We start from the raw sequence: 13,080 nt of genomic DNA on the forward strand, positions 1-13,080 counted from the left end.
TTTGGTTTATTTATAGTGTAAAATATACTTTTCTTGACATCTGTATTCTAGCAATATGGCTGCACTCTGCAAACTTACCGTATATACTCGAGTATTAGTCGACCCAAATATAAGCCGAGGCACCTAATTTTACCACAAAAAAACGGGAAAACTTATTGACTCGAGTATAAGCCTAGGGTGGGAAATGCAGCAGCTACTGGTAATTTTTTTTACTTTACTTTTATACATTCAGCTGAGACCCCATGCTTTCACTACAGTGGAAGCACATTCATTAGAAGCAGCAGGATTGGGGGTTAAGATGATGGGCAAGGAAATGGATAATACACTGAATAAATGCAGTGGTATACAGTAAAACAGTATGTGAAAACAAGCAAACAGTATGTGAAAACAAACAAGTAATACTGCTACTGAATTAGTAATTGGATGTGCCGATAAACAAATGGATCTGCAGTACTTGTGTCTGCAAGGTAGGCGTTATAGGTGCACAGTGGAATAGTGTTCAAAGTGGAATAATGTTTAAGAGGTAGTGACTTCCATTCTTGCAGGTGTGGTGATATTGTGCAATTACCTTTAGATGGTAGTTAATGCGCTTAAGCTACCATCATGTGGGATGCCTTGGATGCAGTGTCGGGTCCCGATTGTTGTCCGTAGAGGCTGTGTGTGGTGTGAACCGGTCTGCCCATGGACAACTGCTGATGATGGGATCGGGCGGGCGCTGGTGTTCCGGTCAGGCTGTGTGGTTGGACGCCGGGCGTTGTGTGACCTCCCTGCTGCCTGTTTCCGATGAGTGCTGCTGGCCGCGCATGCGCGGTATATGAATACCCGGGAATATAGAGTAAAAAGGGCGATTTTCATTGTGGTCCTGGAGCATCACTCGAGTATAAGCCGAGGGGGGGCTTTTTCAGCACAAAAAATGTGTTGAAAAACTCTGCTTATACTCGAGTATATACGGTATTTAATTTATTTTACTAACACACGATTGTTACCACATTTGTCAAAAGAAAATAACAAAGGTTGAGGACAAATTGTTACAAAAAGAAAAATAATACAAATTATATTTTGACTGTATTTTCCTGTATTTTTTGATTGTGCTAGTGAAAGCATGTAGTTTGATGTCAGTGGTTAAGAGGCCTAAGGCTGCATTTCTATTTCTGTACTGTGATGTGTCTTTTGGAAGATCTGAACAGCTTTATATATGTAAAACATTAGTGTCTGGTTGGATAACTTTGGGAGTTGTCGACCACACACACTGTAAGCAATACTGTTATGAAAGAAGCTTTATTGTATCGTTTTCTAGCATACTTGATTAGCCGACAGAACACCATCTCAGGATAATGATAGACATATAAATTGATATTTAATTAAAGCAATTTTTCACATGGTGATTATTTTAAAGAATATATTTTTATTGTACTACTTTAAGAATTTTTTTATTTTTTGCAACAAGTAGAACCCAAAACCTAGGCCTGGGCTCTCAGGTTTATTGCGCATGCTTGAGCTGGCTAGCTCAGTCATGCACCTTTATATCCCTGGAGATTGGTAAGGTTAGTATAGACTGTGATAAGCTGCAATATATAATCAGCCTTATAGCTGCAGAATAATAAATAGTGGCCTAGATATTCAATGAATGAGAGAGTCAGTGCCGAGACAAAATCCCAACTGTAGACGAACTCCTTCAACCTTATTTTCAACACAGCATATAGAGAGACAACCTCAATGAAAAGTATTATGGAGACTGTTAAAGACTAATTACAGTCTAACATTGTTTTTTGCAAATATCCACCCTCCAACATTTAGCGGAACTTTTGATAGGAATGCCCTCGTTTCACCCTCACCAGTGCTTCATGTGCTGCTGTTCTCTTCTGACATCAGAGGGGGTTAGTTTCTAACTCAGATTCTGATTGCACAGAGCAATGTCCAGTCATTGTGTGTGTTAGAGACTTCACTGCTTAGTACACAGTGAAGGGACACCTACAGTTCTGCTAGTTAAAGTGAGAAAGTGTCAGGCGCCCGCACTGACAGGAAGTGCCAGGGGACGGGCTCTTTCCTTCTCTGCCCCTCTGCTTCCCTTTGCTAGACAACGGGACGCGACTATACCCGGCGACCGCCGGAGCATGCGCAGAGTCGTAACGTTGCCTTAGCAACGAGACGCTCGGCTCTGCTTCCTGTCGGCGGTCAGCTAATTCTGACTGCCGACTCCACTGCCACCAATGAGAGGCAATTTCTGTCCATTTAAGGGAGGCTCTGGCACCCTCCTGGTGCCAGAGTATCAAGGTCCCCCTTGCTCCAGCACCTATATCTATTCTCCTGAATCCTGACTGTTCCTTTGGCTTCTGACCCGGTTCTCCTGACTTCTCTCTCGGTTACTTCTCTTGGCATACTTTGGAACTCCTGGTTTGACCTCGGCTATCCCTGACTCCGGATCTGTCTTCCCCTTTGGCTTCCATATACCTGCAAGGCTCGACCCGGATTGTACGACCATTCATTCTCGCCGCCCGTCTGGTGGCTACCTGGGAGGGCCGCGACCTGCGTGTCCCTGCCACAAAGTCCAAACCTCCTTGCGGGGGTCCCAGGGTCACGTTTAGACTCTGCGCCTCCTGTAGTAGCAGCGCCAATACGGGAACGTGGGTTCATTTTCATGGTCACGTGACAGAAAGTTTGCTAAAAAAAAATTATCTACTCCCTACAGAATACCTTCAAGAGAAATTGACCTCAGAGAAACACTGTTTACATGGCAGCCCTTTCAGTTAATAAATTAACTAGTGGGGGATCAGAACATAAAATGGGTAGTGCTGAGACCATATTCAATTAGTGCTCAGTCAGTATTCCAGTATTCCTATTTTATACCCAGAATTTTCCTGAACTTTCATCCCGATCTCCCATCTGAAGCTGGAACACTGGAGAGAGACATTCCATTATTATCTAGCACTGTATTGTATGCAACTGTACTGTGTTTTGGCTCGTTCTCCAATTTCCCAATATCATATCTTGGACTGCACAATAAATTGTTATGCATATGCTTCAGATAAGATTTCAAGGAAGGATCACTGGGTTGACATTCCTGCAGTGGTTTTTTTTGTTTATTTTTTAAACTATGACAACATTCCCAACTAGTTTGAATAGCCAATTCATTTTAAAGTATCCTGCTGTTATTTTAGACATTATGTAGCTGTATTTGCATGGATTCTATGAGAGGTATGAGTTGTACATAGCATATATCCACCAGCATTCTGTAATCTACTATTTTTTTATTCAGATTAAACATTTTGAGTCATTTGTGACTGGGTGGCACATTTGTGTGTTGCAATGCCATTGCATTTGCTTATGTGCAGGGCCGGATTAACCCTAGGGCTAACTGGGCTACAGCCCAGTGGCCTCGGGCATCCAGAGGGCGCCCCCGGCGCGATCAATGCTGCTGAGCACTTTCACTGCGGTCCTTTACCGTCGTGATGTAGTCTCCTTACTGAGGAGATCTCGTGAGTCTCACTCTCACGAGATCTCCTCAGTAAAGAGCGTACAGCGCGACGGGGAAGGAGGAGAAGGAGGTAAGTGCCGAGGAAGGGGGCTCGGCTCACCGGGGGGGGGGCCCTCACGGGGAGTGGAGGCCCCCTTAGCCCAGGGGCCTCCATTCTCTTAATCCGGCCCTGCTTATGTGCACGGCACAAGCTTAGGTTCTCAATGTTGATAAATATTCCCATTTGCTGAGGTGGACTTGCAATCCTCTTGTACACTGGTGTTACACTTGTAGAAGAAGTGCAAAAAAAAAATCATTATCACGGGCATACAATGTGGACTGTTTTTTGAAACTCCATATCACCTCATTGTAGTGCTCAAAATTACATAGCTAGACACTAATTATAGGGAATGCCCTGATCTGTCCATCTTCCAGAGTAATCATTTACACGTTAACAAAAGACACCATTAAAGACTAGTGCAGTTGGAGAAAAACAGACATGTAGCGTCAAAAAATACTTTTTTTTATTCTTAATTTGATGCTAGTTCCTACATTTTGCACTTTTCTATACAATTGTCTTTCATTCTCCTGAAAGTGAAATGATGGTTTGACAACATTGAATTGAAATGTTTAGCGTGATTTTGTAGCAAGGATGGACAACCATGCAGTGTTTAGGCAGTTCAGCTACAGCAAGGAGCTTGTCCCTCTATTAGAATATCTCTTTTTTCATATTCAGGTTTCAAAGCTTATGATGTGCTTATTAAGTTATTGTGGCCATGTTTAATTTACCAATAAATGTAAGCCTTTATTCTGCACACAGATTCTGGAATAGAGTCGTTTAGTTTCTTGTCATCTCACATTCTTCCAAGTAGTTGTCACTGTGAGAATGTCAGAAAACTGCTAGATAAAAGAGGCAACTACTCACTTTGTTCTGCATTACCATTCTGTTTTTCACCTCCATTCTCAGTAATAAGACTCTAGGGGTAAATGTATCATACCCCGGTTTTGTCAACTCAGCTCTACCCCTAGAGCTGGAAAGTGTCTTCAAAGGGTGCCCAGTAAGTGTCTTGTCATGTTGGGTGTGGGGTTTACATCTTTTTTTCAATATTCTTGTTTCTGTTAACTTGTGAATCTGTAACAGTATGGTGTGACTTTTCATATTGGTTTGCCAGCTTTTACTGAAACAGCTTTTTAATTCAGTTCCAGGCATTCTCTGTTCAACCAGCAATCGGCACATCTCTCCCTGCCTGCTGATCAGGCTTTCAGGCAGAGATGACAGCCACGGCTGCCCAAAAGTGCCTGAAGAATGATAAGGTGGATGAAGCGCAAGCTTTGGCCAGGAGCTGTGCTGGAAGACCTGATTTCAAGCCTTGTGATGGGCTCTCCATCTGTGCCACCCACAGTCATGGCAAGTGCTTCAGACTCCACTGGTGCTGTCACTTGGGCTGGTGCCACTGTAAGTCTATATTATTATGTGCCTTTATTACATTTTACTCTGCAGGTTGTGATATGAACCTCTAAAAACTCAAATGCAGTACTACAAAGGGGATCCGCCTTTCTGTGACCAGATTTAGATGTGTGGGACATCTATAAAATCTGGCATCTGCCAAAATGTGCTATCAGAATTGTTTAGAATTCATGTTAAACATTTAAGGTGTTGTACTCCACCATTTATCGTTTTTTAAATTTGTATATAATAATCTCTCTTTTCTATTTGGAACATAGGTGCAAAATAGCCCTTTATGTATACAATGTAATTCTCAGTATCTAATCTTATTCAACTTGTATGAACAGCTGCACAGTGCAACTCCTTGTTCTACACACTGAATGTAATGCTTAGGGGTAAATGTATCAAGCTGCATATTTCCGGCGGGTTTGAAAAGTAGAGATGTAACCTATAGCAACCAATAAGATTCTAGTTATCCTTTATTTAGTACATTCTACAAAATGACAGCTAGAATGTGATTGGTTGCTATAGGCAACAGCTCCACTTTTCAAAGCCGGAGGAAACTCACAGCTTTATACATTTACCCCTTAGTATCTGCTATTATTCTGTATGTATACACAATTGCATAATGCCACTACTATGTACTCTTTTATGCTTATCTGACTATGAATATATCTGTTTTGGTTGTTCTATATGTTATTTACGTTAACATTTATTAAAAGTGAACATTTTCAAAATAACCAGTAGCAAAGTATGACATTGTATTCAAATATTAAGAGCTATGTTAGTGATCTAGTTTCACATTTTTCACAGAATTGGATTCATATAATGGCATCTACTGGATTTATTGAAATTGCTAATCTAAATAATAAAACAACACTTGCAATGTGTTTGAATTCCCAGCAAGGCATAAAGGTATAATTACATACAGTGTAGTGTTTTGATGCTCCGCTTTGTACTATTAAGGACATATTCTAACTAGGCAGTAAAAGAACATCCAAGTTAAACTCAAAGAACCAAGTCTCAGTGTATAAAACCTTCTGGGTGTGCCACAGCCATTTCCCTTTGCAAAACAACTTTTGCATCAGCATTGCACTGGTGCAGAGGGCAACTTGTCCTGTAATTTTAATGTGACACATTTTGCGCTTTCTAAATGCAATTCTACTGGGAAGAACATTTCTAGGTGCACTTTGCCCAATGTAAAACAACTTCAAAAAGATAAAAATGCCACATGTAATAAAGTCACCTTAAGATTTATTTAAGCTATAAATTAAGCTAAACCGAGAAGTATTTTAGGCAAAAAACAGAAAAGGTTTGTTAACTGAAAGTGGTGATGTACCATCTACAGTTTTGCAAGATGCATCAAGCTGCGAGTTTCCGGCGGCTTTGAAAAGTGAAGCTGTTGCCTTAGACTTTGCCGCCTCTACCTAAACTGGTGCACTATTCTAATCTACACAGTTGTTTCGTGAAAGCAGAGAGTAGGCATTCCTTTTTATGTGCTATGGGCAGAATATCTAGACACCACATTGTTTGTGGTAATTGAGGGCCACAGTTTGGCAACAGATAAAATGACAGCTTTGTTCTCCCTTAAAGGGTTAGTTCTGTTATGGACAAACCACAGCAGTGTCCATAACAACAAAGATAATCATTTAACAGCATGCCTATAGGAGTGGGTAACCTGGGCTTTCCAGACATTTTTCAACACATTTCAGAATGTTCTGCCAGCCAGAATATTTAGTTCAGCAGCATCTGGAGGCACAGAATTCCTCAGTCTAGATTATAAGACTAACCTTGTAAAATGTAAGCAGGATGTTTTAAAATGTCGGGGAAGATGTGTCTCCATTTACCTCAATTTCCCTTCTTTGGTTATCAGTCACGTAATTCTTACAATGGAGTGGGAGCAATGTATTACCTAGTCTACAGGTTTACAGCAGATTAGTCCATTGTTGTATGGTGACATCTCCTCACTAATTTGACTGTCCAGCCACAGCCTAACATGATGTTTGGGCCTCATGCAAGCGCTGTGAGTTGATGCTTCTTAGAAATAATGTGGGGCCTTCTTGCTAGACTATGGACCACTTTTTGTAAGGCCCCTGTAAAGCATCTTGTTGCTTACAAGTGGTAAAAAAAAACCCTGATAAACACATAAGCAATTATATTACCTGATAATTACTATATAAAACCCTGTTATTGACTGAGGACAACTATATGAACCACTATTATTGAGATAGATGTGGATAATTCATGGAATGATGCCCCATACTGTAAATGTTAAGTTATTGGTTTATTGGATTAATTCCCTAAAGGCTTTAGGCTGTGATCATCAGCAAACAGCCTCCCTATGCTGAAATAAAACAAGTGCTAATGTAGTTTAGTTCATTGCTCTGGTGATTTGTCTATTAAGGTCGATAAAGGTGAAAGTATCCCTGCAAGAGAAATTGAGAAGTACGTGTATTTGATCTATCAATTGTCTTTGAAATCTTTCAAAGACGTGTGTGCATATGAATTATGTATTTGTCCCATGACTGTGAGCTCCCACTGTATCTTTGTGAAATATGTGTCACAGACCTACGTGGCATTTGTTGCAATTGTAAAGCTAAAAGGAATGTGCTGATGCTTCCCAAATGACAGGTAGAATGTGTGTATGTATATATTAATGTGTGTATATATAGACACCAAAATATATTAGTTCCACAGTACCAAAGAAGATCACAGTGTGGGTGCTTAGATATTTTGTAGTGATCAGACTTCCCACGCTACATATGGCTGTTCATTGCTTAGTGACAAGCACGCCATATGTGCCCTGTTATCAGAACAGCTAGAGAACACTGGGCACATTCCCAGAATCAATGCTACATATTTCAACTATTGTACAGTCTTCTTTAGAGAAGAGGGGGTTAAACTGGGACAGGCAAGTGCTGCAAGATAGATTGTGCAAATGGTATCATGCACACAAAGAGATTTGCGTTAGGTATCATTTAAGGTTTTCCTGTCTGACAGATCAGTACATATTTTGAAAGGGAACAATTTTAATTTTTAAAGTCATTTTGAAAAGTTATTTTCCCTTCCATTTTCCTTTTTTCTGGTGAGAATGCTGTGGTTTGATAGCACCTTATGACCTTGGCTCTGGTGTAAAAGTCAATGAGGTTGTAGACCAAATCTTTCTAGTGGATGAGACCTGCCCCTCCTTTTGCCCTTAATTGCGTGCCTTCTCTGAGCGGGTTAGAATCATTGATGGGAAGATGCCAGGAAATTCCTCAGCTGACACAAAATCTTTTGCTGACACAAATGGTTTCTATTAGACTATCGCAGTATCCATCAATTTGCTGCTTGTAATGCTGCTTGTTATAAGATCTTATTTCCTAATGAACTCCCTAGAACTAGAGGCCACATTTAACCCCTTGGCAGCTCAGTGTTATAGAATTCAGCATTTTAGCACAAGCTTCCGTTTGCCTCTGCAGTGAATTACTAGCATTCCAGTTATGTAGTTCAAGGTAAAGTAGTAAAGCAGATTTTTATTTTTTTTTATTTTTTTTTATTGAAAGCCTTAAGCGTGCTTTCGTGTCCCAGTGCTCAAAAAAATAAGTGAGAAAACCCAAATAAAAAACGTGTACAGGGTTGTGGGTTCAGACCCTCCTCAAAAGAGGAAGGGTCCCTTGATCCCCGACCCCCGGATCCATAAGGACCCTTAAGGGGCAAGGGTCTTCAGACCCCGTTCGCCACAAGGCTAGGGGATCCCTTTTGCCAAGGATTTTACCCCTTGGCACCAGTTTTTCTGCCTCCCCCCAGAAGGGGAGACATCAGAGGGGTTCAGGGAGGTGGGAGCCACTGGGACCACACCACCTCCCCTAGATCGTAGGGGATCTGGGTCCCATAAGGGAAGCCGCACACCCATCAAATCCAAGTGAAAAAAAACATAAAAATAAGTCAAAGTGACAAAACAGTGAAGAAAATAAATAGTGCCGTGCATAGCGGCCCCAGCCTTTCGGCCGAGATGTTAAATATTATCCCTGCCTGGCCAAAAGACCGGGGCAAGGAGAGGTGGTAGCTGAAAGTGAGATCGTGCTCAGTGCCATCGTGTCAAGTGAGGGTGACAAGGCCTCAGGTGATTTCCGGCACCTCTGGGTCACCACTCCAGGGGCACTATTTCAAGGCTTTCAAGCTACCGGCCTTCTGGCCAGACCAAGCTTTCCCATGGCCCTTTCAGGTGCAGGAATCCCTACTCAGACAGGTACTCACTTGATCTTAGCCAAAACGCATAGAAGCGAAAGTAGTAAAGCAGATATGTTACTTAAAGGAGAAGCCTCTATTTTACATTAATAAATATCAAATAACTGCAATAGTTATACTTATCTAAATATGGCTAACATACTCTTTAGTCAGTCCACTGCAGCAAGTTGCCCTGTTACAAGGGAGGTGCTTGACAACCATTGACACTTATGGAAATTTGCTTTATAGAAATGCAGATTGTGGATTCGTTGATCCATACAAATGTGACGCAGCAACTCGGTGTCATCTTTTTTGGCCTTTTTCAGGTCTCATCCGATCACTTTCCTGTAGATGAAAGAAAAATTACAGCTGTCTGTATTGGTGTAGGGAGATAATGTTTTAATTAATTAAAATAGCTGCAGTGGAATGTTAACACTGAACAGTGTATTCATATCTGAAAATTCAAGTTCTGGGCTTTAAGGGACTTTAATTTAAACAAAAGTGCAAACCCATAGCACAAAAGCTCTGTTGTAATGTGATGCCTCTACATTTGTGTGAGTATATGTATTTGTGGGCCAATATGGTGCACTGCCCAATGTGTGTAGTTGGGAGGCTTAAGGGAGTTCTTTGATAGTGTGGACTAGGCACACAAACGTGCACAGCCCTGAACCCCCTGTGATTCGCCGCTACCTCTGTGGTGCTTGAGATCAGCTCTAGTCTCTGTACGTACAATTTGATGCATTTTGCTCTTCGTCCAATGCAATACAAGTCATGTCAATGACTCCTTGTTCTTATTTTTAATGTAATCAATAAATGACAAACAAATTCTAGCAGTAATTAAAGAGGAACAACAAAATAATGAGTTCTAGTACAGGAGAAATAGTTCATCAATTGTGTACTTTTATAGAAGTGCCACTCATTGTACTTACTAAAGTAGTGATTATCCCTTTTATAGATATCACAATGCTAACCAAAGAAAGGGGAGGAAACAGATAAGGGGTCAATAGGTTAACTTGATATTTATCAAAAAATGTTATGTACTGTTTAGTCAGAAATAGACATCCTTACCCATAGTTGCCAATTATATGAAAAAATATTGTACGTTTTACAAAAGTCCCGATTTTATTGTTATAGCAATCTGCAGCAGATTATTAAATAGTCGTAAGGAACTGAAAAATGCACAAAGAATTTAAAAACTGTTAACATTTTATGAGATTTGGTACATTATAAAGGAAGGTTCTTATTTCTGCGCTGAAAAGCTCATGAATTAAATACCAGTTTATAAAATGTTTATGGAAGGGTATTTCATAACATCCTGTCAAGTGATTACATTTGTGTTTCTTTGTAGTCTATATAAAGGCAAAGCCTTGAAAAACAATTCACATATTAAAGGGAAGAGAAGAGAGTTTGTCATACATTAACTGTTTCACTACTAGTAGAGGTCATAGACACAATGCAGCAGCTGTTAAATAGTGTGAAAAAGTTTACCCATATGCCGAGATGGCCTATTTTTAAATATCTATGGTTTAATCAAGTGTATTTTTCACAATGGCAAGTTCCAGACTACAGGTTCTTAATAATGCTTTTTGTGGAGTCACTGACAACTACTGCTTGAGATGTTTAACCATGTAAGCATCTGTTAATAATGTACTGTTAGAAATTCTCTGTAAAAATATAATGCTTTGAATTGCATGTATTGAGCGTTAGTCTCGTCTCATTGGTATTCATAGCCCAGTGCCATTCTCCAATCTGTATATGGAAGGAAAGGACAACAAATTATAATCCAAAATGCACTTAGCTTCCACGCAGCAATGTACAAGGAAAACGCAGGTGCCAGGAGTGATGTGATGCTCCATTGTTTGAACCTATGGTGGGCGGCAGCTGGAGATGAGTACTAGCATTTTTATTTGTACTTCTTGCAGGCAATATCTAGGTAGGTGGAGATACCCTTAAATTAGAATATATTTGTGATGTTGGACTATACTTTTTCCCCTCCTCTTCAGTATGTGGGATTGCTTTGCTGTCTAAGGAGCTTTTGTGACTGTGGGAAACATTTCCATTTACCACAAAACACACAGCAAGCCCTAAAGACTATTAGAAAGCATTGCATGCTTATAAAATGTTTGAAATAAAGCTGATATTACTACTTTAAATTCTGCTACTCCCATATAAAAGTGCCACGTGAATGTGAGATAGACAATTTCTGGTCAAGCATGTTGATCAAGAACACTGTCAAGGACACTCTGCAGTGAACCTTATTTATTCTTAGTCAGGCAATTAATTTATATTGTTAACTGACATATCAGATGCCTGAATTAGTGAGATCAAAGATAGTATACATCTACCAGGCACTTTTTAGTGTGTTGGTCCTACAAAAAAATGACCGTTTACCTCTTTTTGACCTTTTCCTTATCAGCCTGCACACGTGGAGCAGTATTTCCTTTCCTCTTTAACCTGATCTTTATCCTACCTGCACCATGCAGGGGAATCTGCATCAGGACCAGGCATGAAACTGTGCAACTGGTCATGATTTGTTATTAGGTGTGCTTTCTAGGAACTAGTGTGTTTGAATACATTCTGGGTACAAATTACACAGGAGGAGAATAATGTTATTGTGACAACAGCGCTGGGCAGTTATGTTCATCAGTTCTTTGAACCGTATGTATTAATTTAACTAATTAGCATGTTCTGACTCTTGCAATATACTAGCTGGTTGAATTCTTTGAGTTGCTGTTTAGCCTATTATTTGGGAATTGTGCATATCTGTGTAATTATCATAATTCTTACAATAAAGACACATTTACAACCTTTCAGGTATTAAATGTAGTGCATTGTGACGGCATCTAAAATCATGTATTCAAGGCTTTGTAGAAACGTAGATTATCCAAATAAATGACTTGATGTTTAGGCAGCCAGCTCTTATTTAACTGCTCATTCCACTGCCAGTCCTGTTGGCAAAGTATAACACAGTAAAGTAAAATATAATTGTTACTACAAGCATCTAACAGAGAAATGGAATTATAGTCAGTCTCAATGGGGTGCATGGAATCCTGAGAACATAAACATGGTATTTCCATAACAGCGATATACAGAGTAGGGGGAGTGTCAGCAACATGTTTAAAAAAAATCCACAAAATTTTAATATACATTTTTTGTTAAGATCTAAAAGTAAAAACATAAGACAGTTATCATAATCTACAAAATGATAAGCTTCATTTTAAATCATAATAAAATATATTGAAATGTAACAGACTATAATAGGTACTAAAGTAGACCCTATATTTGTGTTATCGCTATGCTTCATATGAGTATTAAAGCATATGTATGTATTTAGATGCAGAGTAACACAATAATAATGCAGGCACAATCTGAACCTGATCTTTAATAGGATGCCATTTGCCATGATTGTTACAATCTCTAGATGTAAAATTGCTGTCATTGAAAACCCCTAGCATTTTCTTTCAAAAAAGCATAAATGTTTCATGTGACTAAACACATCTAGTAGCAAGGCACCTGGTAGTTTATCATGACACGTTTAAGCTTTCAGTATGCCCTACATCAACAATGCTAACCCTATGGGTCAAGTCACAAAACATTGGTCACCAAGCTGTATAAAGTGAGTTTTTATCATCCTTGTTTTGCAAATCTGATCTGATTAATGAAGTAATTATGTTTTAATATTATTATTGTATATAAGAAGCCACATTATTTTTCATTTTATATTTTAGCTATATTCTTAATTTGATTACATCAACAAATAGGGCTAATTATTACTTAAACATTTTTTTGACAATGGTTGATCCACCAATGTAATTTAAGTCCAGACCGAAAAAGGTTAAAAGCTTGGCCTTGAATTGTCTTCACATCAGGGACTTAATTAACTTCAAGGATCTTCAATGTTGCAAGTATAATCCTCCTTAGTAGCATCAAGCTATCCCTCAACAATGTCACATCACTTGGTAGTCATTGT

The 13,080-nt window shown here is 39.5% G+C and overlaps 1 protein-coding gene across 2 annotated transcripts in view; it reads left to right on the plus strand.

Moving 5' to 3' along the window:
• C7H3orf70 (chromosome 7 C3orf70 homolog) overlaps positions 1–13,080 on the plus strand; it is a 125,806-nt gene that overhangs the window by 20,789 nt on the left and 91,937 nt on the right. For both annotated transcript variants that reach the window (XM_075180086.1, XM_075180087.1), the window contains exon 2: positions 4,655–4,910. In XM_075180086.1, the coding sequence (XP_075036187.1) occupies positions 4,727–4,910 (184 nt within the window). In that variant the 5' untranslated portion in view covers positions 4,655–4,726. The remainder of the gene's footprint in view (positions 1–4,654; positions 4,911–13,080) is intronic.

Source organism: Mixophyes fleayi, chromosome 7 (genome assembly GCF_038048845.1).
Source record: "Mixophyes fleayi isolate aMixFle1 chromosome 7, aMixFle1.hap1, whole genome shotgun sequence".
NCBI lineage: Eukaryota > Metazoa > Chordata > Amphibia > Anura > Limnodynastidae > Mixophyes > Mixophyes fleayi.